Consider the following 23,098-nt stretch of genomic DNA (forward strand, 5'->3'; position numbering starts at 1 on the left):
AAAAAATGTCTCAAATGTTATAAATTAGGAAAAAGAAGCAGCTGAGAAAAAACATTCACACAAATTCAATGGTAGTGTCAGTAATGCTCCCTCAACAGGCTCTTTCTCACCAAATACTGGGTAGACTAAAGATGTAGTACTCTCATTTTATACCTAAGCATGAAATAAAGCCAGTTTTAAACACACAGTTCTGTCAAAACAACAGTTTACCTGTCATTCTGATGAGCTGGTTCTGAGACTGTGCTTTGTCTACCTGAAGTATGGACTGCTGCCAGAAAAGGTGTTTGGGCTTCACTCCTCTTTTTCTACTTATTCCCATGCTCTTCCTTATGTTGGCGCCTGGATTTGTGGGTGATGCTGTAAGCTGGCTCAGGAGACTGATTTAATTACGAACTAAGCTGCCTAAGAAAGAAGAAAATACAATTTTATTCTTTTTTTTTACAATCCAATCAGTTCCTTGTTCCATCTCACCATTTGGCTGTATAAATATTGCCATTAGTGTTCTGAAATGATACTGCAGTTTTCATCTGCATCTGCTGGTAATGGCAGGTTAAATTGACCATGTAACTGCAGCCTGGGGTGCTGCACATTGCAGTGTACCGTAGGGGCACCTGGACTAGAGACGAATGGACTATTTCAGGTATCTTGGTTCTCAGCGGTCCACAAAAAGGAAGGGGAGGACAGGCTGTGCTCCTGTTCATCATGTGACTGGAAGGCAGGTGATACCAGAGAGAAAATAAAAGAAACCGCAAGCTTAAAATTGTGTAAAGAACCGTCTAGTTGTTGCGGGAGCCAAATAAACTCATCTGACATTTTTGGATAACACTAATGTTGTATCTGAACAGATGGAGGAAAGTATTATATGGGCCCTGTGGTGTGTGAACCCATATTGCCTTTATTATTTTTAATAGAAAATTTGAAGACAAAAATACATGATGATCCATAGTAAATTTTGAGGTCTGTTAGTCCAAAATTTTTGGAATCTTCCTTTGTATTAATTGCTCTGGGTCAAGGTTATAGGGGGGTTAATACTGCCATGCTGTTCTCACAACTTCAAGTCATGAACCTTGTCCTTGAGACACTTGAATAAAAAAAATCACTCATTACTTTTCTTTTAGTCTTCATAATGTGACTGTCTCTTTTACTACTTGGATGCTTTTCACTTCGGTAAAGATGTTTTCTTATCATGTGTTGTCATTAGGTGTTAGAATTAACACAACTTACAAGGAATAAACAAGTTAATTCTTTGGAGTTGTTGTTTAAAAGAGGTTTCCAGAACGTTTCAGAAATACTCCACTAGCTTACCAGTCAGATGCATTAATTTCATTGATTTTAGGTTTGAATGTAAATGAAGGATAAAATCTGTGAGTTGTTTTTAACTGGTATAAAACAAACTAGTTTTCCTGTACTAGCCTAGTCTGGTAGCTTGCATGATCAATGACTTCCCACCCAAAGCTCCAGGTACAGAGTCTGGCTGGCCTATTACCCTGTCCTCCGGGGGAGGTGGCATTTACCACTTCTGCTTCCAGTTTTTCAGGTGTTTTTCATCTTTGTCCTTGTCAGAAAGGTTCTGCTCAGCTTTTCACCTGTATTCCCAGGTCTACTTTTGAACAGATAAATAATCCAGAGCTCTCAATGCGTTTCAGGGCTTTGTCTAGTACCTAATATTTCTTTCTAAGACTTTTCCACGATGGCAGTAATATGCAACCACCTGCTGAAAACGCAAAGGAAAGAGCTTTCCCACATCACAGACCCAGTGATACAGAACTATACACAGGCTAAAAAACTTCAGGACACATGGGTGCACGCAGAATTAGATATATATTGCACATTAGAAAATATCCGGGAACAGTAATGAATTAATGGCTTCTCGGAGGCTGCTTCTAAATCAGATGATACAGTAGTCCTGGAAAAACCAAACTGTGGAAGTGAAAACGGAATAGGAAATTTAAATTACTCTTTTGCTGCCTTGAAGTCATTGTCTAATATTAGCCCTGTCAGTGCCTGGCTCTTTGTCAGTCGGAGCACAGGAGGAGGTGGTTACCAGCCAGGGGAATATGACCAAGGCTTTTAAATACTGTTGCTTGGAAAGTCTTATTAATGGCTCCCTATAAGATCGATGTGCAGTAATTCTTTCAAGCAGTATCTTTTTAAAAGCCTTTAGCAATCTGTCATCCTCATCTCCCTCCCCCAAGTTAGAAAGCCACATTAGTCAGGAGAAATCGCACAGTCCTGGGAAGTTTCAAACTGCATCCGCTGATGCCGTGAGGAAAATGCTACTGTGCAGGGGCACAGGTGCAGTTACACTGACGGCTGCTTCTCATCCTCGGCTCGGGTCATCCTGGAGGGACAAGCGGAAAGAAACAGGGAGGCGGGCGAGCTTCTGTCGGGTGCATGGGAGCAGTACCGAAGAGAAAAATGGAATACCCTCTTCCAGGAGACAAAGATTGCGCTGTCTGTGAGTGTTAGCTCAGCTTCTTCCAGTCTGTGTTTTGAGAGAGGGGAGGAGATTTCGGTACTGTTTATTTTGTTCTCTGTTTAGCCACCTGTTCAGCATATCTTAGCCTTTGCTGTCACAGTACTAGAAATGTTCAATTATTTTCTTTCAACTGATGATTCATAACTTGTAGTTATTTGAGATGGTTTAAGCTCCCACAGTGGTTTTGGCATATTGGAAACCTCAGTTTTGGAAAAACATATCCATATTTTAAGAAGAGATCTTTAAGCCACTTATTTTGTGCAATGGCATTAAATACTACATTTGAGGTTAATCTGCTCATTAGTTATGGCTGAAAACTAGAGAAGGGGTTTACTAGGTAGTAAACCTTAGTGATTCTGTGATTCTGTGTGAAATTTTATCCTAGTAAAGAACGCTGGGTGTGGGAAGACCCTGTCTCTAATGGAGAAATCCTGAGTCATTTACTTCATGATGCCTCAGCAAAAATAATTTGGGTGTGGCTTTGATTTTCAGCTGCTATTGTAACAAGACTATGAAAGCTAACAGTGTCTTAATCTGATTTGTGATTGCAAAGGCTTTTCTCAGAATACGCACAAAATGCCTCACATATTAAAGTGCAATATCTGTGTTTGCAAGGCTGCAATAGATGTAAGTATTTGAGTAGATATGTATCAAAAGTAAGCTCTTTTCTGAAGCTAAGGAATTTTCTACTATAACAACCTTTCCATCAAATAGCAGTAGGCAATGTAAAATATGTTTGATTCTCTTCTAATGTTTGGCTTGGTTTTGATTTTTTTGTGGGGGGTTTTTTGTTATTTTTACTGTAGGCTTAGAGTTGCAAACACAATGTTTAGTCTTCAATTTAGGTGATGTTTTTTCTAAGTCAGTGCTGTATGGCAAGTGGTATTAAAATAAGGATTGGGAAAAGGTTAAAGAACAAAACTAATTTAGTGAACTGTTCCTAATCCTGCATAATATATCTTGGACTTAGAATGAGACTCAACCACTTTTCATAATAAAATATGGAGAGTTGTAATTAAACATATGTATGTGAATGAAATAATTTTTAGTAGTATGGATCTAAAATAAATATGCTCAGGGAGTTATGAATGAGGAGCAAAGGATTTTCTTTCTTGATTCTGGAAACAGGAGCCTATTTAAACCTATACTATACTATAAATGTCTAGTTACAATTGAATGGCTTTGCAATATGACTGACTGTAGTGAATTAGAAAAGTCATAGAAAGATAAGTGGGGTTTTTGTTGTCAGTCTCTGCTGAGTCCCCAGAAAACCTTAATTCTTAAAACTTTCAAAAAGTATATTCCTGCTCAGTTACATCAACTGTTTCTGACTACCTTGCTTCACTTGTTAACAAGATTTTCCATGTCTAATCTGTACAAAGTGCACCAAAGAATAATGGCATTTTGTCTTCTGTCTGTCCTGGAACTCTTTTCCATTTCTAGCACACATTTTGGACAAGTAGCATAATAAAAAAATGCCTGTCTGTTGTTTCTAGGTGGTTTCAGAAAGTGCTTTAGAAGAAACTTCAGAAATAAATACAGCATATTGCTGAAAAACCCTGTCTTGGTATACTCACTTGCTTTAAATAATATTTCCCATGAGTAACTGGTAGTATGATGGTAACATAGCAATAAGCTGGATTATTAAAATTTTTTGTCTTCTCTACTTTGTAGATGATTCATTACTATGTCATTCTACTAGAGACAACTAGAAATAAATAAATGAAACTGACTGTCAAACATAAGTAATACTAACTATTCTAGTTATTATCTAAGTTGAGAGTGGTTGAAAGTAAAGATTCAAAAATACATTAAATAGATTCCCCTAGAATAATATGATGTTAATAGGAAGATGAGCTTTTATATTTTAAATTTCCTTTTCATGGTGTCCACTGAAACAACTTTGCTGTCTGTTTACCTCACATTCTAACATAAAAGCTTTCTCTGAAGTCTAAATTTTTTTTTAATTACAGCCTATTAACTGCTTGCAAGGATAAATTTTCTGATATGAGCTGAATTTCTTAAACTACAAGCGTAGTATCTATAATATATGCAGAAATGTAAAATCAGTTGCACTTTTTTTTTTTAACATGTTGGACTGTTGAAAAAAGGAATCTACTCATTTTGGGCAAAGAAAATTAGGACAAAAAAGGCAGATCCCTCCTATTTTCCCCAACCTTAAAATTTTTAAATTCCTTTACTGGATTTTCTAGCCATTACTTACATATATCATGGGAGAAATTTGTTGGAGACATCCTCGGTGAGTTATACAGATCACACAGCTTTACAAGTGACAGGCACGTCACTATCATTTAAAGTTGGTCAGTATCTAGGACATGAAATACAATAAATAAATAAATAGTGTTCTTATGTTAGCATAGGCTGATGTGTCTATGCCATCAGTGATATTTCTCATAGAAGAGGAATGTAATCTTTAACTTTTCTGAGAAAAATGTAAAGCTGCGTGTGCTACACAAGAGACCTCACTCTTAATGGAAGAATTTTATGATCAGTTCATTAATGTTCTTAATAATCTAATTTCACAAGGGCCTCAACACACTTCTTACTCAGTGCTTTCTTTACCCACATTGTACATGTTACTAATGGATTCAGAAAGGGGAACCATGGTGGATTTATTTACAGCATAAGGGATTTTATTCACAGCATATTTCTTCATCATTTAAGTTAACAAAGCATGAGGCTTTCCAATGTGCACCTAAATTCTGCTAATAATCTTTCAGGAAAAAGTGGGAAAGGGAAAGCATGTGGAGCAAGAGAAATGTGTTAGAGGAGGATTGTCATAGCCTGAGTACTTTCTGAGAAACTGGAAGAGGAGAACCTGTATCTACATGAAGGAATATGTGATAAACATTCAAGTTAAATCTTAATCAATTATAATTTGCTAACTCAGTAATCAGAAAACTGATTTCTAGTTCCAAGCACCGATAAAAAATTGCAAATCTACCCATAATGAGATCCTGAAAAAGCCTTCGAAATGTTAATCGGAGGGAATTTATGTAAAACCTAGTAAGGTGCCTGTATACTACCTTGATTACTAGAACAAATAAAATTGTTCATCCTAGCTAGGGACTGAAGTTTCATTAACATTTGGAGAGATGCTGTATTTTTTATTATTTCTGTAGAGTAGAAAATGTACTAATTACAGTTAGGTGGAAGTTTGTGATGTTGCCAAATACCCAGTAAGAAGGAAGAATTGGGCATTCTTACATCTATGCAGTATTTCACTTACTAAATGTAGCATTCAGGATTTTAGCTAATGCTCTCTGTCTTCAATGGACGGAGTCTCTGTCTCTCGCCGCCTTCCTTCATCCATTTTTGTGAGGAAATGAAACCAATCTAAATAGCATTAGACCAGTTTTCTTGATCAGCTTTCAGAAAATTATCTCATCGTGGGCTCCAGAGCGAAGCGCACCTTGAGATACTAGTGGAAAAACTCCTTGGTATATTTGGATTATTTTGCCAGCTCTCTCTATGTAGGTGAATACCAATAAAGTACAATAATAGTCATGTGTCAAATAATGTCTGGACTTAATATGACAACTATGGTCAAGGTGATGGACAGGTCTGCCAAGAGCCAAGATACGATTTCCTTGAAGTCCTGCCTGGAGCAAGCATCAAAACTATGATTTTGAATAAAACATTTTCTGTTCACCTAGTGTTTTGTCTATGCATGTTTGTCTAAATGGGGAAAATTCTGGCTAGTTCTGACTGAAACCTCCATGCTACCCTAAAGCCTCTCGTATTGGGGTGTTCGAGTTTTTCCAGGTGAGCTGGCAGTGCGCAGCCTGGTGCTGTATAAAAACCATTTTAAGAACACAAAGTTATGCATATTCATTCATAATCCGAGTTTTGTCCTGAAGTTAATTAAGGGAATTTAACAGTGTCTTAAATTGGAGAAGTATTCTAGTCTACTGTGTTTTCTTTTCCATTTCAGTTAAGGAGCTCTGGTAAAGTGGCATGTTCTCCTTATAGTGAAACATGCTTTCTTAGCAGCCAGTCTGGAACAGCACATTGTTTAATTGGAGTTAGATGCATTTGAAAAAGTACTCGACCATGGAGGAAGGGTACTTGGAAAAAAGATAGGATTGTGTTGTCACACAGGAAAAATTCCCACAAGGAAATGAGTCATTGAGCTATCCTACCATTTTGCACAATCGTTGTCATTGTGGGTGAGGGGGGTTGTCTGTACCTGTGAGTTGGTACAAATGTTTGAGTTTCAGGTAATGACTGGACACTGAATCTGTTGTGAGTAACTCAAGCAGAACATGCAAAAGTATGAGTTTGCATGCTTTAAATAGGTAAGAGTGCTCAAAATAGCACTTTGGTGATGAGGTTAAAAGAAAAAATCCCTGGAGGTAACAAGTTAATTTGTTCAGCTAAGTATGAGTGATTGCTTCCAAGTTTTATTGTATGGCAAGCAGTCATTTGAGATTTTGCCATGTTGGTGCAAGGTCACAGTAGATGGGCCACCTTCGCAATGTGCACCAGCAAGTTAATGATAGTTACTGTAACAGCTTGTAGTAGTCATTCTGTTGGTGGTTGTTTCTGCAGACCTCCACAACTGTGCATTATTTACTGTAAAGTTTTTACTTTCTATTTACAGTATTTTTGCTATCTCACCGATAGTATTTTATTATTCTTAAAATGGTTTGTGTTCTTCCTACACAGTTTGCTAGTGTTCGCATACTAGTGTAGGATGTTGGTAAAATTTTTCAGAGGTCAGAATGAATCCCTAACTAACGAGTCTATTTAAGACTGATTGCTGAGAGGTTTTCTTAAAAAAGAAGTCTCTTTAGTAGAACTGAAGTTAGCATAAATACCCTTTCCATCAAATCTATCCTAGATACTGCCATGTATATGGATGTAAGCAGAAAAATAAAATTTAAGTAAATGTAGATATCTGATGGAAATGACAATAAGAAATTTCAGAAGTCTATATAGATAAATATCTTAACATGTAAAAACCCACTCTCTGGCGATCAAAAAAGTTGGGGTTTTTTTTAGTTTTGTGTTTGTTGGGGTTTTTTTTAAATAACTATGATACTCCTTTGCCAAAAGTGCTAGTACCATCCTTGGAAAGAGCAGAAGCCCTTTTCTAACTTGTTTTTCCATTTCTGTAAAACACTCTGTAGGTACCTAATCAGGTTACACTAAGGTTTCATTTTTTGCAGTTTGAAAAGTGCTCTGGTTTTAAAGTTTGTTTCAGTAGAAGTGGTTCAAAGTGTAATCTATTCAATTTTTACAAACTTTAGGAAAACAGTGTTATTAAGTGTTCCAGAGTCACACAATAATTTTTTAAAATATATTACCAAATACATAATTTATTGATTGAAAACATGTAAGTTACAAGCTAAAGAACCCTATGAGATAACCTAGAAAAAATATTGCTATGGGAAAAGTTGATTGGTTGCATGCTTATTTCTCATCACGTTGTTTTGTATGTTGACTCTCTTGCAGCCTTTTTCATTATGGTCAGGATAAAACTTAAGGGAGATATTTAAAGCAAAATTTTGGCTCCTTTGCTATTAACTGTGTTGGTTTTTTTCCTGTTGCACAAAATCATAGAACAGTTTTGGGTTGGAAGGGACCTTTAAAGGTCATCTACGCCAACACTCCTGCAGTGAGCAGGGACATCTTCGGCTAGATTAGACTGCTCAGAGCCCCGTCCAACCTGACCTTGAATGTCAGGGACGTCTTTCACTAGATCAGGTTGCTCAGAGCCCTATACAGCCTAACCTTGAACACTCTTAGGGATGGGGCATCTACCACCTCTCTGGGCAACCTGTGCCAGTGTTTCACCACCCTCATTGTCAAAGATTTCTTCCTTCTGTCTAGTCGAAATCTACCCTCTTTTACTTTAAAACCATTAGCCCTTGTCCTGTCGCTACAGGCCCTGCTAAAAGTCTGTCCCCATCTTTCTTAGAAGCCCCCTTTAAGTACTGGGAGGCTGCAGTAAGGTCTCCCCAGAACCTTCTCTTCTCCAGGCTGAACAACCCCAACTCTCTCAGCCTGTCCTCACAGGAGAGGTGCTCCATCCCTCTGATCGTTTTTGTGGCCCTCTTCTGGACCCGCTCCAACAGGTCCATGTCTTTCCTGTGCCGAGGGCTCCAGAGCTGGACGCAGGACCCCAGGTGGGGTCTCACCAGAGCGGAGTAGAGGGGCAGAATCACCTCCCTTGACCTGCTGACCACACTCTTACTGGTGCGTCCCAGGATACAATTGGCCTTCTGGGCTGCAAGTGCACACTGCCGGCTCATGTCCAGCTTTTCATCCACCAGTACCCCCAAGTCCTTCTTAGCAGGGCTGCTCTCAGTCCATTCGTTGCTGGTTGTATAGTTGCTGTATTCACAGTTGTATTTTGTGGGAAACAGGGCGTGATTTTTAACTTTTTTTTTCTCATTTTTCTTTTTTAACTCTCTTTCAGAATTCCCCACTCTACCAATATCTGCAGGATTTGGGACACACAGATTTTGAAGTATGTTCACCTGTGTCACAGAAGGCAGAGCAATGTGCAGCAGCAGAAAGCCAAAAAGAGCGGACTGTGCATGCTGCCCAGAAAGTGAGCACTCTCTCCTGTTCCTGAGTATTTATCTTCTCAGAAGAGAACCACATTAATTCATAAATAGGCAAAATCATAGGGGATAAAGATAAATCTCTTACCGTATTTAAAAAAGAAAGAAAACAAAAAAACCCCCAACCAGTTGTCATACCTTGTCTGCAAATGTGTTTGGAAATGTATGGTTTGCCAGCATAGTTTGAAGTGTTTCTTTATACTTATATAAGCGAGGGAAGCAAGAGACTTTGATAGTGAACTTTTTGACTGTTGTAAATTATCTTATTTACCGGATATTATGTTAGCTTGGCATGACATTCTGGGAACAAAACCTGCAATTTTCTGGAACAGAATATTTATAGTTCCCAGCCCTTCTCAGGCATTCAGTTGCTAAATATTGCTTACTCTGTGACAAAACATATTAAGAAAGAGGATTTCTGGGAAGTATAAATACAATAACCAATCTGAATGAGATGCTAGAACTGTGCTTATATTATGGCAATTTTCTAAAAAGGATTGCCAGCTGATTAGCTCAGACTTCTTATTTCTCTCTCGTCTTAAGTAAAGGCTTGTGTATTTTTTAAAAAACATTTTGGTATTATCCTTGAGAATTTGGCCATTTAACTCCTACTATGGTGTACACATTTTTTGTTTTCCTTATTAAAAATAAATAGTATTTTACTGTTATTGGTAGCGTATAGGCAATGTGACTCGGATGAGGAGCTGTAGTGTGGGTGAGGAATTTCCTGGTTTTTTGAGGCAGCTAATGTAGGAATCACTTTGCAACAAGTATATTGAAAATTCAGTAGTCAGTCTGTCTTCTCCTTAGCACCTAGATGGAGCCTGCAAAGAGCAGTTACTTTCTGCCCTCCTCTTTCATTTCCACAGTGGAGAGTTCAGTTTTCAGTGGACATGCTCCAGCTATGTGCTAAGCCAGGAGGAAAAAGAGGCCTCCATGCAGACTTCTCTGTCCTGGTCATGGCAGGCTGGGGGGGCAGCACCTCACAGGTAAGAACCCAAAGCAAGCATTCATGGGTTAACGCATTGCCTCTGAAGAATTACCATTTCTTTCTCCTCTCTCACCACCATCTACAGTAGCTTCCATCTTTGTGCACCATAAGTCATCTGATTCTTGCCCGCTGTGGCTTTTAACCTTCCTCTGGAGCTCAGTTTTCCTGTTGTTCGTTCCTGCTTTATACCTCTTCAGCCATCTTCAAATCAGAGGTTCACAACACCTTCCCTCTCATTTGTAAGCTCTGCTGCTTCTCTGCTCCACGATGTTCCACCCTCCCAATTAGCTGGCAGTGAAGTGGGGAAAGCATCCTGTTTTTCCCAAACACAGGCGATATTGTAAGATTGGCTTTGATATCTGCAGGTCTTCCTGCAAGTTTTGGTGGCTGGGGGATCCTATGACAAATAAGGAGAGCAGATGCTTTTCTTAGGATCTTAATAATAATGCCATCTTGATATATATCTGCTACTCAGTTCTCAAGATACTTCAAGGAGTTACCTAAGTAGTAGTCCCAGTTAGTTAGGCTTTATTTCAACAAAGTTTTTTCAGTTTTGTATGTGTCCGTCTTGTTCCTCCCTTGTTTTAGGTCAGAAGTACTTTTTTCTCGTGGGATTTTTAGTCTGTTCTGCTCTGTGTAGGATCTGAGGTGGGATGGGATTCAGAAGCGTATGAATTGATGTGGGTAACATCAATCAGGTCTTTTCTGATCTGGGGGAAGAATGTGTGGTTTTTGAAATGTTTGCAATAGTGTGGTGTACTTGCAAGGACTGACATGCACAGTCTTTGAAGTGGAAATTTAGAAGTTGCAGTGTGAAGCTTATTCATCTAGCAATATTCAGAGAAGTGTTGATGGGTCGTATTTTCATATAGCGATACTCATTTCAACTGCCCTCTGTATAGACTTCCTCACTCATTAGCCCATTTGGAAAGACAAGGTAATAAAACATGAAACATTTTGCTTTGGTCTTCAGTCCTGTTGGAGTCTATTTTATGGACAGATTGGTTATAGTTTGCATTTACCCGTTGGGCAGATGCACTGCGCACTTTGCTTCACAGCCTCGATCCCCAGTTTCTGAGGCTTGTAGTCGTATGGAAGTGTGCGATGTCTCCCTTCTCTCATGCCCCACTTTCTGATCAAACATGAGCATGTAGATAAGATGCAGGTGCATACCCATTGACCAGACCAGTAAGTACCACTGTGTGCCCAGCACATGGATTAGACAGAGCCTGTAAAAAATAATCATACTGTAATAAGAATCCCTAAGTTTAGTGCTGTTCAGATGTGTTCTTGTAGAGTTTACAGCTTTTCAAAGAGTTCAGCAATCATGTAGAAAAAAATTATGAAGGAGCTTCATACAGAACTCCAATCTTGCATGCTGAGGATTTGCGAGCCCAAGAAACAGATTAACAGAGGGGAAGGAGAGTCATTCTTGCAGTGTCTCCATGCTTACTTGACGGGTTTCTGTAATGTAAGATTATTTTAAATTTAATGAATAAATTTATTTCTAGTTACTGTTGATGTGGATAGCTATTGCATTTGTAGTAATGATTTGCTTCTATCAGTGGTCACAAGGCAAGGCTGAATTTTAATTTAGGGTTTAACTCACAATTTTTTTATGCTTTAATTTGAACTACCGTTAAAAGTATTCGTGGAAGTATGAGGTCCACTACCCTTACTTTTCATAATTGTCAGTTGGCACTCACCATAACCGTCAAGAAACCCTCAAGAAAAGACATTTTCCCTTTAAAGCTATTGACAGTTTTGTGGTACATTTACATTGAAAATACCTATTCTGGCTCAGTGCAGGAAGACTTTAATTAAACCACTGTTAACTGAAAATTAGGGTGACAGATTTCATTGTCTGATTATCTGTTCATTATTATGAAGTAATGCATGGACTATTGCTTGTTAGCTGCATTAATTTATTTTGCATAATTACTTTTGTCAAAGTTGGTAAAGCAGTATGATGCTGTGTTCATGTACATAATTTCCACCAGATTTGATACAAAAGTGCTGTGGGATTAAGAACCTCAAAAATATTAAGATACACTGCTTTTAAAGGCCTTTTTGATTTTTCCCCTCCCTTTCCCTCAAGCATTTGACACTTAATTTTATTTTGTTGGGAGCAAGTTCTCCAGTATTGTGTCAGATGTAGCAGTAATTCTTCATGGCTTGCCTTGCAACTTGAAGGGAGTGGTTGTTTGAAAATGGGCTGTCCATTTCTTACAAACACTAGGATGACATTCACATTGTCTCATCTCTGTCTAGACACGGATACGTAGCAGAAATAAGGAAGAAACCTGTGTGTAATTTCTAGTGATAAAATGTCATAGGTTCTTCCTGCTGCTTTTCCAGTACAAGTTTGGGAACGTTAACACATATCTTTTGAAATCTGATGTCAGAAAAGTCTTTTGTTTTTGCCATTTGGCTTCTGTGTCCCATTTTGGTAGGGTGTCTCAAAAAGAAAGAGAATGAGTGAGAAGCAGCTGGCCACACATTTAAAGAGGTAGACTGGATTTAGGACGATCTGAGACTTTGTTGCATCTTTTGTATGACATACAAGCAAGTCATTTACATTCCCATCCAATCATTTCCTCATTTTTACATGAGAGTATTATCACTTCCCTCCTCTCAGCCTTTGCTGGTCTAGTCTACTGAAATTATAAAATAGCTGGGAAACAAATGGTTTCTGAGTTCTGAATATGTACCTACCCACAGTCCTAATATAAAATGATCATAGTTGAGGCTTAGTGTAATACAAAATATAATCATGGGGAGTAGATGATGTTCCATGCTGAGTGATGCCTAGTATGTGTGTATCGTTTTCCTTCTGTTCTGAAAACCAAGTTTAGAAATGCCTTAAACACTTTATTAAAATAAAAACATAAAAGATGCAGTATTGCTTTGTCTTTGAGTTGAGGTTGTTTACTCCTCTTGTATTCAGTCAAGTAGGAACCCTGTGCAGATACAGTCTGGTGACATGTGGCAAGATTTTGGCAAGGCAAAGACCTAGTTTGGGATCTTCAGGGACTGAAGAAAACTAATCCGCATAAAAAAGAGGTTCCTAGTGACCAATACAAACGTTGCTGCTGTGTCTTGCTGTCCTGCCAAGCAGAGTGTATGGTTCAGACTTAATGAAAGGCAGAGGCATCAGCTGAATTTGAAGCATATCTTGAATAGTTTTGTATGTGTGTGGTTTTGGTGGGTTTTTTCATTGGAGTATGGTCTTAATGAACATTGCGTGGAAAAGCTGTAAAGGTGCTTCAAGGTTGTGTTCTGAGGGCTGATGAAATGCCAAGCTCCCATCTGAGGGAGTACAGAGATGTGATTTAGCACAGTAATTACAGATGCAGTGTTCCTGGCTGTACCAATCTCTGGAGAAAGTTACAGCTAAATTTCTGGTCTCACGATCACTTGATACTCAAAAGCACTGTTTGCAAGAGCTCCTAGACGTGTTCTCTGGAATTAAGTCCCATCTGGGTAATTCCGCTTGATCTTTAAGGAATTTATTTCTTCCCATTTACATTTTTCCTTTCTCACTCATTTTCCTAGACTCTTGTGCATATCTGAATGTTTAAATTGATTACACTGTCACACCTTATCCCATCTTAGATGTGATCATATTTCATCACTAGAACAGGGCTGGTGCTGGAGGCAGCTACTGAGGATTGTGTTGGGGTTAGCCCTCAGTAGCTGTGCAGGTGACCTGATGTGGAAAGGCAGAGGGACCAGTTCTTTGCCTTTGTCTAGGGCTCCCACCCACTTAATGCTAGCTCTGGGTAGCTGAAAGGTATTTAATATGTAGCATTATCTTCTTTCTGAAGTGTGCAGAGTTGAAAGGTGCCAATGTGAATTACGATATTTTAGATACCTGCTAGTTTGCCATTTCAAGTTCATCCTGTACAAGAGAGAAATAGTCCTTAAAATTTTATTTTGGATTCAAATGAATGTACCTAAAACGTGCATGTCATATGCTGTTTTTTAAAAATGTTAGGAGTTACACATCTTTGCTATTCAGTTTACAGAGAGTTTGACTGAGTGGTGTTCTAAAGTTGTAAGAGTACTCCAGAAGCGTTAGCAACATGACCTGACTTGTGTGTTGATGAAAGTTGTTTTACTTGTCAGTAATAATCCCAATGGGAATGCAAACTGTGAGACACTATTCTAAGGATCTGAATAATTTAATGTGTTACTGTACCCTGCTGGGTCACAGCCCAAGACAATGGGTTGTCTTGTTTTGTGTTTTCAAGCACTGACATGCCTGTTGAGTATTTATGCAAGCTCAGATCTTTGTTTTTAAACTAAAACGTGGAAAATAGACCAAAAGATTACTTAGGTAGCACACTAGTATGGGGGTTTTTTTCAGTACTTCCACAGTTTAGTTTAGTCAGCTGGCAGCAGTTTAAAATTATCCTTGGTGTAGATTTAAATGTTCATGATAAAAAACCAAAGACTTATGAAGGCCAAGTGGTTGGAAATGGTAGGCTCCAAGAGGCATAATTTTAAATAGTAAATGGACAACTCTTTCTGTACTCTGCTTTCAAAGTACTGGGAAAAGTACTTCAAAGGAAGTGTCTGTCTGCAACTCAAATGCAGAGCAAGGAATTTTGTTTAGTCATCTCAATTTTCTACAAATTGTAATCAGAAATTTTTGTTTTCTTTTGCCCCACTTCACAAGAAACTTGGAGGATAATCTAGTGCTGCAGTTTGTGACAGTCTTCTCTTCCAACTTATGTCAATGCCCTTGAGCAACATCAAGTACAATCACTTGGATTTATTCCATAGTGTAAGAAGTTGGGATTGCTGCGATGGCTCTTCCTAATAAGCCACGATGATGTCTGTGTATTGGGAAGAGCAATCATTATGAAACCTCTATTACTGGCTTGTCTCTCCACTGACTTAAAAACTCTTCCTTTTGGCCTAGGTCTGCAATTCTAACTGTACGCAGAAAGATGAAGCATACATAAAGAAAAACTTTAGTTAGGTTGCCTAAATGGATGCCAAAGTAAGTTGTTTCAAAAACCGTCTGTGAAGCATAAGGGCTTTAGGGTGACAATTTCTGACGTTACTCAAAGCCTTTCTGCCCTGGCTTGCTGCTTCAAACTTGTTTCATACTGCCTTTCAGAAGGCTGTCAGGCTGATCACAGGGCTAACCACAAAGCTCCAAGCTCCTGTTGATTGGGTTTACTCTTCCATTTCCCACCTCATAGCTGGGGGAAGAAAAGAAAAAGAACCAAGAGGGAGAAACAGAAGAAGCTGATTTAATGCAGCACCCTTTATACATTAAGCTATTATAATCTGTTTGGGTTTGGGTTGGGTTTTTTTAATTTTGAAATAGTATGCCACAAAATGTAAGTGCTCCACAATTAATTTTTTTTGGCATGCATTTCATTTGATTGTATTGCATGGCAGCAGTCTGAAGATTAAGAGGTAGGGCCTCAGAATTAATGAAATATATGTAAGTAAATATTTTGAAAAATATTTCCTGTCAGCTCAGTCTGAGGAAAGTGGATATGCAGTGTGTGTCAAAAACTCCCATTTTTTTTCACTGAGTGACTGCAGAGTGAAATAAAATCATGCATCTATTTAATTATAATCTTCCATGCATCGTATTTTAGGAAGATACATGAGTAAAATGTATGATGACCAAGCGGGAGTCCCTCAAATTAGTGGCGTTTGATATTTACAGCTCAGATGAAAGCGTGGATTTAGGTTGTGTGAGAAGCAGGATGTAGACAAAGTACCTGATAGCGTGTGCTGGTCTCTTCTGACAGTCACTCTTCCTTGTCTCTGTTCACAGTTCCTCCAGAGCCTTGTCCGCAGGCTGTGGTGGGTTGCCAAGGAAGAGGTTGTTCCTCTCCTGGTCTTTCACTATTCTTCAGTCCCTGTAAGCCATTTAACTTCACTGCTTTTTTTATCCTCAAGGAGAGAGAAAGTCTTTCATATCGATGCAGTAGCTGCCAACTTGAGATCAAACTAATTCTAGCTGTAGTTATTTTTAACAGTACAACATAACAATCCATTATGCTCTGAATAGGTGGGGTTACTGAAAGCTTTATTTCACGTTCTTGTGTACAGGCAAACTGACGGGAAGCAGATGTTCCCTTAGCGTACTCTGAAGTTAGGCCAGATACAGTAAGCGAAACTTCCTTACAGGTACTTGGGTCTGACTTAACAAGAAAAGCAGATGCAGAAATAAAGGAATTGTCTGTTGTTATTTATTTATTTTTTGCTTTTTTTTTTTTAATTGGAGTAATTTCTGTTCCCTTTAGCAAGGCATCCTGTCAAAACTAGTTGAGTTCTTTAGAAGTTGGTTTCCTTTTCCACAATATAAGAAAAACGATGACATACTTCACCGACTGGTAAGTGATCACTTTTTTTTTTTGCATTTCCTTTCCTAATCCACAGTTTCTCCCCTCCTCTGTACCTCGTCCTTTGAGCACCATCTTTAGTTTGTACTGTTGGTTTTGGCTCTAGGGGGTTTTCTTCTTCTTCAGATAATATTAATTCTGGTTTTCAGAGTTACTGTGCCAGGCAAATTTGGCACACAAGAGCAGGAAACCTTATAACCTCCGTTATAATGCTTAGAACAGTGTTACACATTAAGAGCAGATGACATCTGTCTAGCGGTCTGGCTGTAGAGAGGCAAGAACAGTTCTCTGTACTGCCTATGTGCTCTCATCTCAGCAGTTCAGAAGCAGGTTGGGTGTCCATCTGCCTCACCAGAAGTTGTATTCTCCTACTCTTGAAGCCCGCAGGAACTTTTAGGGCCCAAATCAGCCTGTGTGGGGTAGATTTAAAGGGTGATAGTTCTACTCCAGATAGTTAAAAATAGTTTTATGCTGCCTTTACACCTGTTCTCTGCAGTGCCACTTTCTAGCCAGTTCAGTCTTTAGCCTGGGCTTACCCGAGATCTCCTTTAATTTGCACCCAGCTGCTTCAGGTTCCTAGGGTGGCTTGCAAATGTCACATTAGTCAGACTGTTCCAGAATCTAAAAGTTAGAATATTGATTTATTTTTTTCCACTGTCATTTAGGGATGATGTCTTCAAATGTAGCTTAAAAAAAAAAGTTGAGCAACATGAGAGGCTAGGGGTTTCCATTCCTCAGAGAGTTCTGCCAAGTCCAATTGCTATCTCTTCTCCCTTATCTCAAGAGGACAAAATTTCCTCTGAAACTGCTCCTTAGTGATCTTTGGTTGTCTTTTTTCTTCCTCCTTCTTCCCCTATGAATCAAAGGTATTATCTTAACAGCTTTTTTTAGCTTTACTTTCTTGAGATGGAGACTCAACCAAAGAATATGGAAAACATGTTTCTCCTGCAGCATGCTACAGAAGGGTACTGAAATGACACAGGATGTGTCGGAGGAGGGCAGAGTTTCCTCTTGCACACAGTCCTGAAACACATTTTCCGTTAAAAGTAGAATGCAAGTTATCTCAAGTGACATCAATGTATGGAATTAAACTTTTGACTAGCTATCTTACGGTTTCATAAAGAATCTCAATCTGTCAATAACAGAACTAAACAGATTTTGTACTGCGAAATATCATACTTCTGTTTACAGCTTCTATTAGAGGGTTTTCAGAAATATTCTCCTTTCCCTCCTGTAATCTGGCTAGATGCAAAGATGCATGTGTTCAGTGTTTGTTGGGTTTTCTTATGACATTCTTAACTTCAAGTGTTTTGTAATTATAATTTGGTGCAGTATGCAAATTAAAATTTCAGGGGGCTTCTCTGATGGATATATTTGTCTTCAAGAGCTGTGTATTTGTCTTGAAGAGCTATAGCTGTAGGGAGTAGGGAAAAAATAGCAAATGTTTATCATGGCATCAAATCCACAAGTAAGTAACTCCCTGAAGTTCGCCTGGAGTTTAGCAAGTGTGAGATCTTCCCAGTCCCATCCTGTTTCATGTTTGGATCAAGTTCCGTTGGGAAAGGCACAGAATCCTGCAGGAGAGGACTCCACTGCCTTGGCTGGGGGCTTGAGTCCAGTGCATTGATCCTACTGATATTTAAGTGTCCATAGGTGACTTTTTGTTAACTAATTTGTAATATCTCTCTCTCTCTTCCTATTTTTTGTTAATGACATAAATTATATCATGACATTAAAAAAGTGTTTGGTGTTTTATTAATGATCTAATAGATATAGTACCTCTCTGATTCTTACGCAAATATATATTGCCATAGTCTGTGGCATGTTTCTAGGTATTGTTACTATCTAGGTCAGATCACAAAGTCAGTGTGATGCATCCTGCAGGTCTGAACTGTTAGGTAGTATGTTAGTTTTTAAAGTTAAGCAGGTTTAATAAAAATTAAGTAGCTACTTGTGATATATCTGAAATATTCTTTGGGAACAGATTGTTGTCAGTAAAATGTAGAGTATCGGGGTGTTTTTCTTGTTCTGCTAACTTAATTTTAAGAATTTTCATATTCTTTACTAACTCTTTTTTCTCCTGCCCGTTTGTGGTAAGGATGTTGGATTTCGATTTGACACGCTCCGTACCATCCTGCAACAGGAAGTTCTGCTGCAGGAGGATGTGGAACTGATTGAGTTCCTTGACCCCAGTATCCTGTCTGCAGGACAGTGTAAGCAACAGGAAAATGGACAGCTTCCAACGCTACGCTCCCTAGCAACTCCTAATATTTGGTATTGTATAGAGAATATCTACCACTGTATTCACTGAGAAACAAAAAATGTTGTGTGTTGTTCATATAAAATGCAGCAATAAAGTTACCACTTTTTTTCTCAGGTCTTTGAGTCATTGGTCAGCTAGTCCCCAGATTTGTGGATAAGCATAAGTTGTTTTTTTTCCTTGGGCATTGTATTGAAAGAGTGATTTTTTTAATCTGAGATAGCTACATGAACATAAATGGATATTTACAAACCCTAATCCATGCTATAAGGAAGAACTAACATGGCTGATTAATTCATGAATTTCAAAAGCTATATAGTGGTGATTTTGATAAATGAGACATGATTGTGTAAATTGAATTGGAAAGTGGTTTTTTTTGCTTGGTCTTCGTGAAGTATGTTAATAGTAGGGGAGGGCAATTAATTTTCACAGATGTAGAATACCAGAAGAACAGAGCAAAGAATATTTAAATATGATGCATTCACCCTAGAATACTGAAGGAGCTAGCTGCAGCAGTGTCTGAGCAGCTACCACCTGTACTTGAAAAATAACAAGGATGGTGGCTGTTCTGACAGGTGACTTGCTCAGAAATGGACAGGAATAAGTAGGTAAAAGTATATCATAAAACAGCCTCGTGCTACGTTTTCATGCGTATATTAGGAAAATAAATAGAATTATTCTAAAACTACAGCAGGTTAAAAATCCCAACTGTTTAAGATGTAATATGTCATTACTGATGCTGTCTATCAAACAAGAGAACTTTTGAACCAGATTTCTCCAGTGGTTTGACCTCATCCTAGTACTATTTGTTGTTTCTTTAACTGTTCAGATAATAAAGTACACTTAGAAAATTGGTGAATATTGCTCAGATTACAGATGACACCAAGTTTTTAAGTGTTTTGGCAGAATGGAGTTCAAAAGGAGCTTGACCAGTTGGAGAAATATCTTGAAATCAATAGAAAAGTCAGTAAAGACAAGTGTCTAATGCTACACTTGGGAAGGAAAATCAAATTAACAAACTCATAGTAGTGAATCACTGGGTAGGCAGTACTATTTCAGAAAAGGATCTGCACATCAGTGCAGGGCATAAATTGAAAGAGTCAGCAAATTGTCAAAAAATCTCTTCCTGGAGTCCATGTTATATGCAGGACACAGGGATTTTACTTTTCTGTGTGTTTCCCTAAGCCTTCTGTTAGACTACAGCATCTGGTTTTGGATGCCGCAGTTGGAGAGGTGTAGGTGGTTTAGAGACAGTCCAGTCCAGAACAGCAAGAATAATGAGTTTAGAAAACGTAGTCTTTTGGAAACATTAGAGTGTGTTAGGATTGTTTGGCCAAAATGGAGAAAATTGAGGTGGAACAGTGTTATGATGTGTATAAGGTAGTTAATAGAAGGTGGTTATCAGTTGTCATTTATTCTGTTCAGGAAGCGGAAGAATATGAGGAAAAATAATGTCATTAATTTGCCAGTGATTCAGTCAGGACTTGTGGGAAATCTTTTGAACTCTAAAGACACTTCTGAGTTTGAATAGCTACCTGGGTGGTTTGCAGAGTCTCCAGTTTCTTCTTCAGTGTGTCCGTGATGATCTGGCTTTAACCAGAAACTGAAAATGGACAAAGTGAGCTCTTAAATCCCTTCCAGGCATTCATTGTTGTGATTCATTTTTTGTGTGTGATTTTTTTAACGTACCAGGGAAGTTATAGAGTGTGTGTCTGCTCTGGTTAAAGTTAATTACATATCGTAGAATCATAGAACAGTTTTGGGTTGGACCTTTAAAGGCCATCTAGTCCAACCCCCCTGCAGTGAGCAGGGACATCTTCAACTAGATCAGGCTGCTCAGAGCCCCGTCCAGCCTGACCTTGAATGTTTCCAGGGATGGGGCATCTACCCTCTGGGCAACCTGGGCCAGTGTTTCACCACCCTCATTGTCAAAGATTTCTTCCTTCTGTCTAGTTGAAATCTACCCTCTTTTACTTTAAAACCATTACCCCTTGTCCTATCACAGCAGACCCTACTAAAACATCTGTCCCCATCTTTCTTATAAGCCCCCTTTAAGTACTGGGAGGCTGCAATAAGGTCTCCCCAGAGCCTTCTCTTCTCCAGACTCAACAACCCCGACTCTCTCAGCTTGTCCTCATAGGAGAGGTGTTCCACCCCTCTGATCATTTTTGTGGCCCTTCTCTGGACCCTCTCCAATAGGTCCATGTCTTTCCTCTGCTGAGGGCTCCATATCTGGGATATTTTAAACCTGGACCCTTTACTGAAACCCGTTAGTAGCCTTGAAGAGGCTATATAATACTATATTCATATATAATACTATATATGAAACACAGTGTATTTTCTTGTTGTCATAAAAACGTGTTAAAAATTAGTGGTGTGTTTGTGTCCAAGTTAAATGAGTCAGAATCTGGAAAAAATAAAGCTGGCATTACTTGAGGGTTTTGTTACCAAAAGAAACATGCCCTTCCCTACTGTACTCTTGAACCTGGAAATACAGATATTGTAGTTCCTACCCACCCTGGCTTACAATGCTGAGTAGTCAGATTTTTTCTTTTTCTATTTTCTTTTCTTTTTTTTTCTTTTTTTTTCTTTTTTTTTTCTTTTTTTTTTTGTTAAAGTCATATGTGTAAGAGAAACTGACCTTTCAGAGTGGTACATTATTCTTTTAGTTGTGCCATAAAAAAGCTGGAGAAATGTTTCCTTAGGGTATAGTGGCCAAGTAATACATAGGTACACATCTAAATCTGCCACTAGGATTAGTTTTTGGTGTCTACAGCTCCCTTCAGGACCTACATAAAAGCCCCATAAGAAGATGTCGTAATCTCAAACGTAACCAAAAGCTTCATGATTTTCCCACTTGTTTGACCTCAGGAATTTGTGGTTGATACTTTCTCTGTTTGCAGGGATGTCTCTCTGTTGCTTGCCTTTGTAAGTGCACTGCTTATGCTTCCTTCGTGGTGGAAGGAATCATCGTGGCTGCTGTGGGGACTAGTTCTGCTTGTCTATGCAGTCTTTCGAGTGTGGGGCGCATGGAGGACTGCCAAGCTGCAAATGACCCTGCGAAAATACTGTATCCAGCTGGAAGAAACAGTGGCGAATAGCCGAGCTTTTACTAATCTCGTGAGGAAAGCTCTACGACTCATTCAAGAGACTGAAGTAATTTCCAGAGGATTTACCCTGTGAGTCTGTATTTCACTTTATTTAATACACAGATCCACTCAAGACAGACATCTTCTAAAATTGTCTTGTTGCACTGTCTACCATAACGAGTGGAATTACCGAGAAACATAATACCTAAAGCTTTTTGTTTACATAAAATAGTATAATTACCGTTCATACTAAAAGTATGAGTTCTAACAACTCGGCGTTAAAACCTTGCATCCTGAAGGAGAATTAAGTCTCACAAAACTCGTATGCCTTTAAAATCTCATGCTCTGCTAGCAATAAAACACATGAAAAAATGGGTTTTGAACCCATATAGTTACCAATAGTTAATTAATAGTTAATAGTTAATATAGTTAACCCAATAGTTAACTATTTTGGGGAATCGTTTAGAAGAATGTTTGTTTGCAGGTTTTTTGTGTCTTATATTACCAAATCTATGTAAGTAAACTGACCTGCAAGTAATCATTCATATTTTAGAAAATAAGATGACATGAAAAACATTTTATTTTTACTTAACAAATAACAGTCTGAGAAAACAGCAATCAGCAAAGACCATCAAAGGTCATTTCCCACCTCAGAAAAAAGTTTACAGTACTCTTTTTTATTGCATACAATTGTTGAGATGTTTAGAATCTTAAATTATTTACTGCTGAGTTTGCCTCTTGTCCACCTAAGGGATGTAAAAGTGTTCCTGATTATTTAGCTCTTAGAGCTATTTGGTAATTTTTGCTTATTTGCTATGTGAAAGGACATCAGGACATGTTCAGCGTATGCAATGATCCCAAAGCTAACAGGCCCCCTTCTGTGCACTCTCATTGCCATGTATGCTCTTCCCTTGTAACAACCTATGGTTAGATATGTACCTGTGCCAGTTAGACTTAAGGTTAAAGGAGGTGGGAAATGCCAACAGCTAAAATCCAGTTGACTTCTTTCTAAAAAGAATAAAAAATTCCCCTGTGTGCACCAAGAAATTGTTTGTTCATGCCAGACCAACTACTCTGTGCTCAGGCACATGTTTTTACATGCAAGCTTGAAACTGTAGACTTAACATTTTGAATTAATTTTCTAGCTTGAGATACCTTCAATGTGCTTCAATAAAGAAGTATTTCATTCTCCCTCTGGAATGCATAAGCATGTCTTCAGTCTGCCTAGCTATGTGTTTTGTTTTGTTTTTTGCTGAAGAAGCACATAGTTAAGCAATAGGCAGTCTTATCTTTGAAAACGGGTTCTTAAAAG

General features: G+C 38.5%; 1 protein-coding gene across 1 annotated transcript in view; it reads left to right on the forward strand.

The window, feature by feature from the left end:
* Positions 1-8,918: 8,918 nt before the first annotated feature.
* VEZT (vezatin, adherens junctions transmembrane protein) overlaps positions 8,919-23,098 on the forward strand; it is a gene marked incomplete at its 5' end in the record, with an annotated part of 41,574 nt that continues 27,394 nt past the window's right edge. The window contains 4 exons of the mRNA XM_010289087.1: positions 8,919-9,059; positions 16,339-16,428; positions 18,536-18,711; positions 21,601-21,876. Coding sequence (XP_010287389.1) covers positions 8,919-9,059; positions 16,339-16,428; positions 18,536-18,711; positions 21,601-21,876 — 683 coding nt within the window. The remainder of the gene's footprint in view (positions 9,060-16,338; positions 16,429-18,535; positions 18,712-21,600; positions 21,877-23,098) is intronic.

This window comes from Phaethon lepturus, unplaced genomic scaffold (genome assembly GCF_000687285.1).
Source record: "Phaethon lepturus isolate BGI_N335 unplaced genomic scaffold, ASM68728v1 scaffold20016, whole genome shotgun sequence".
Taxonomy (NCBI): Eukaryota; Metazoa; Chordata; class Aves; order Phaethontiformes; family Phaethontidae; genus Phaethon; species Phaethon lepturus.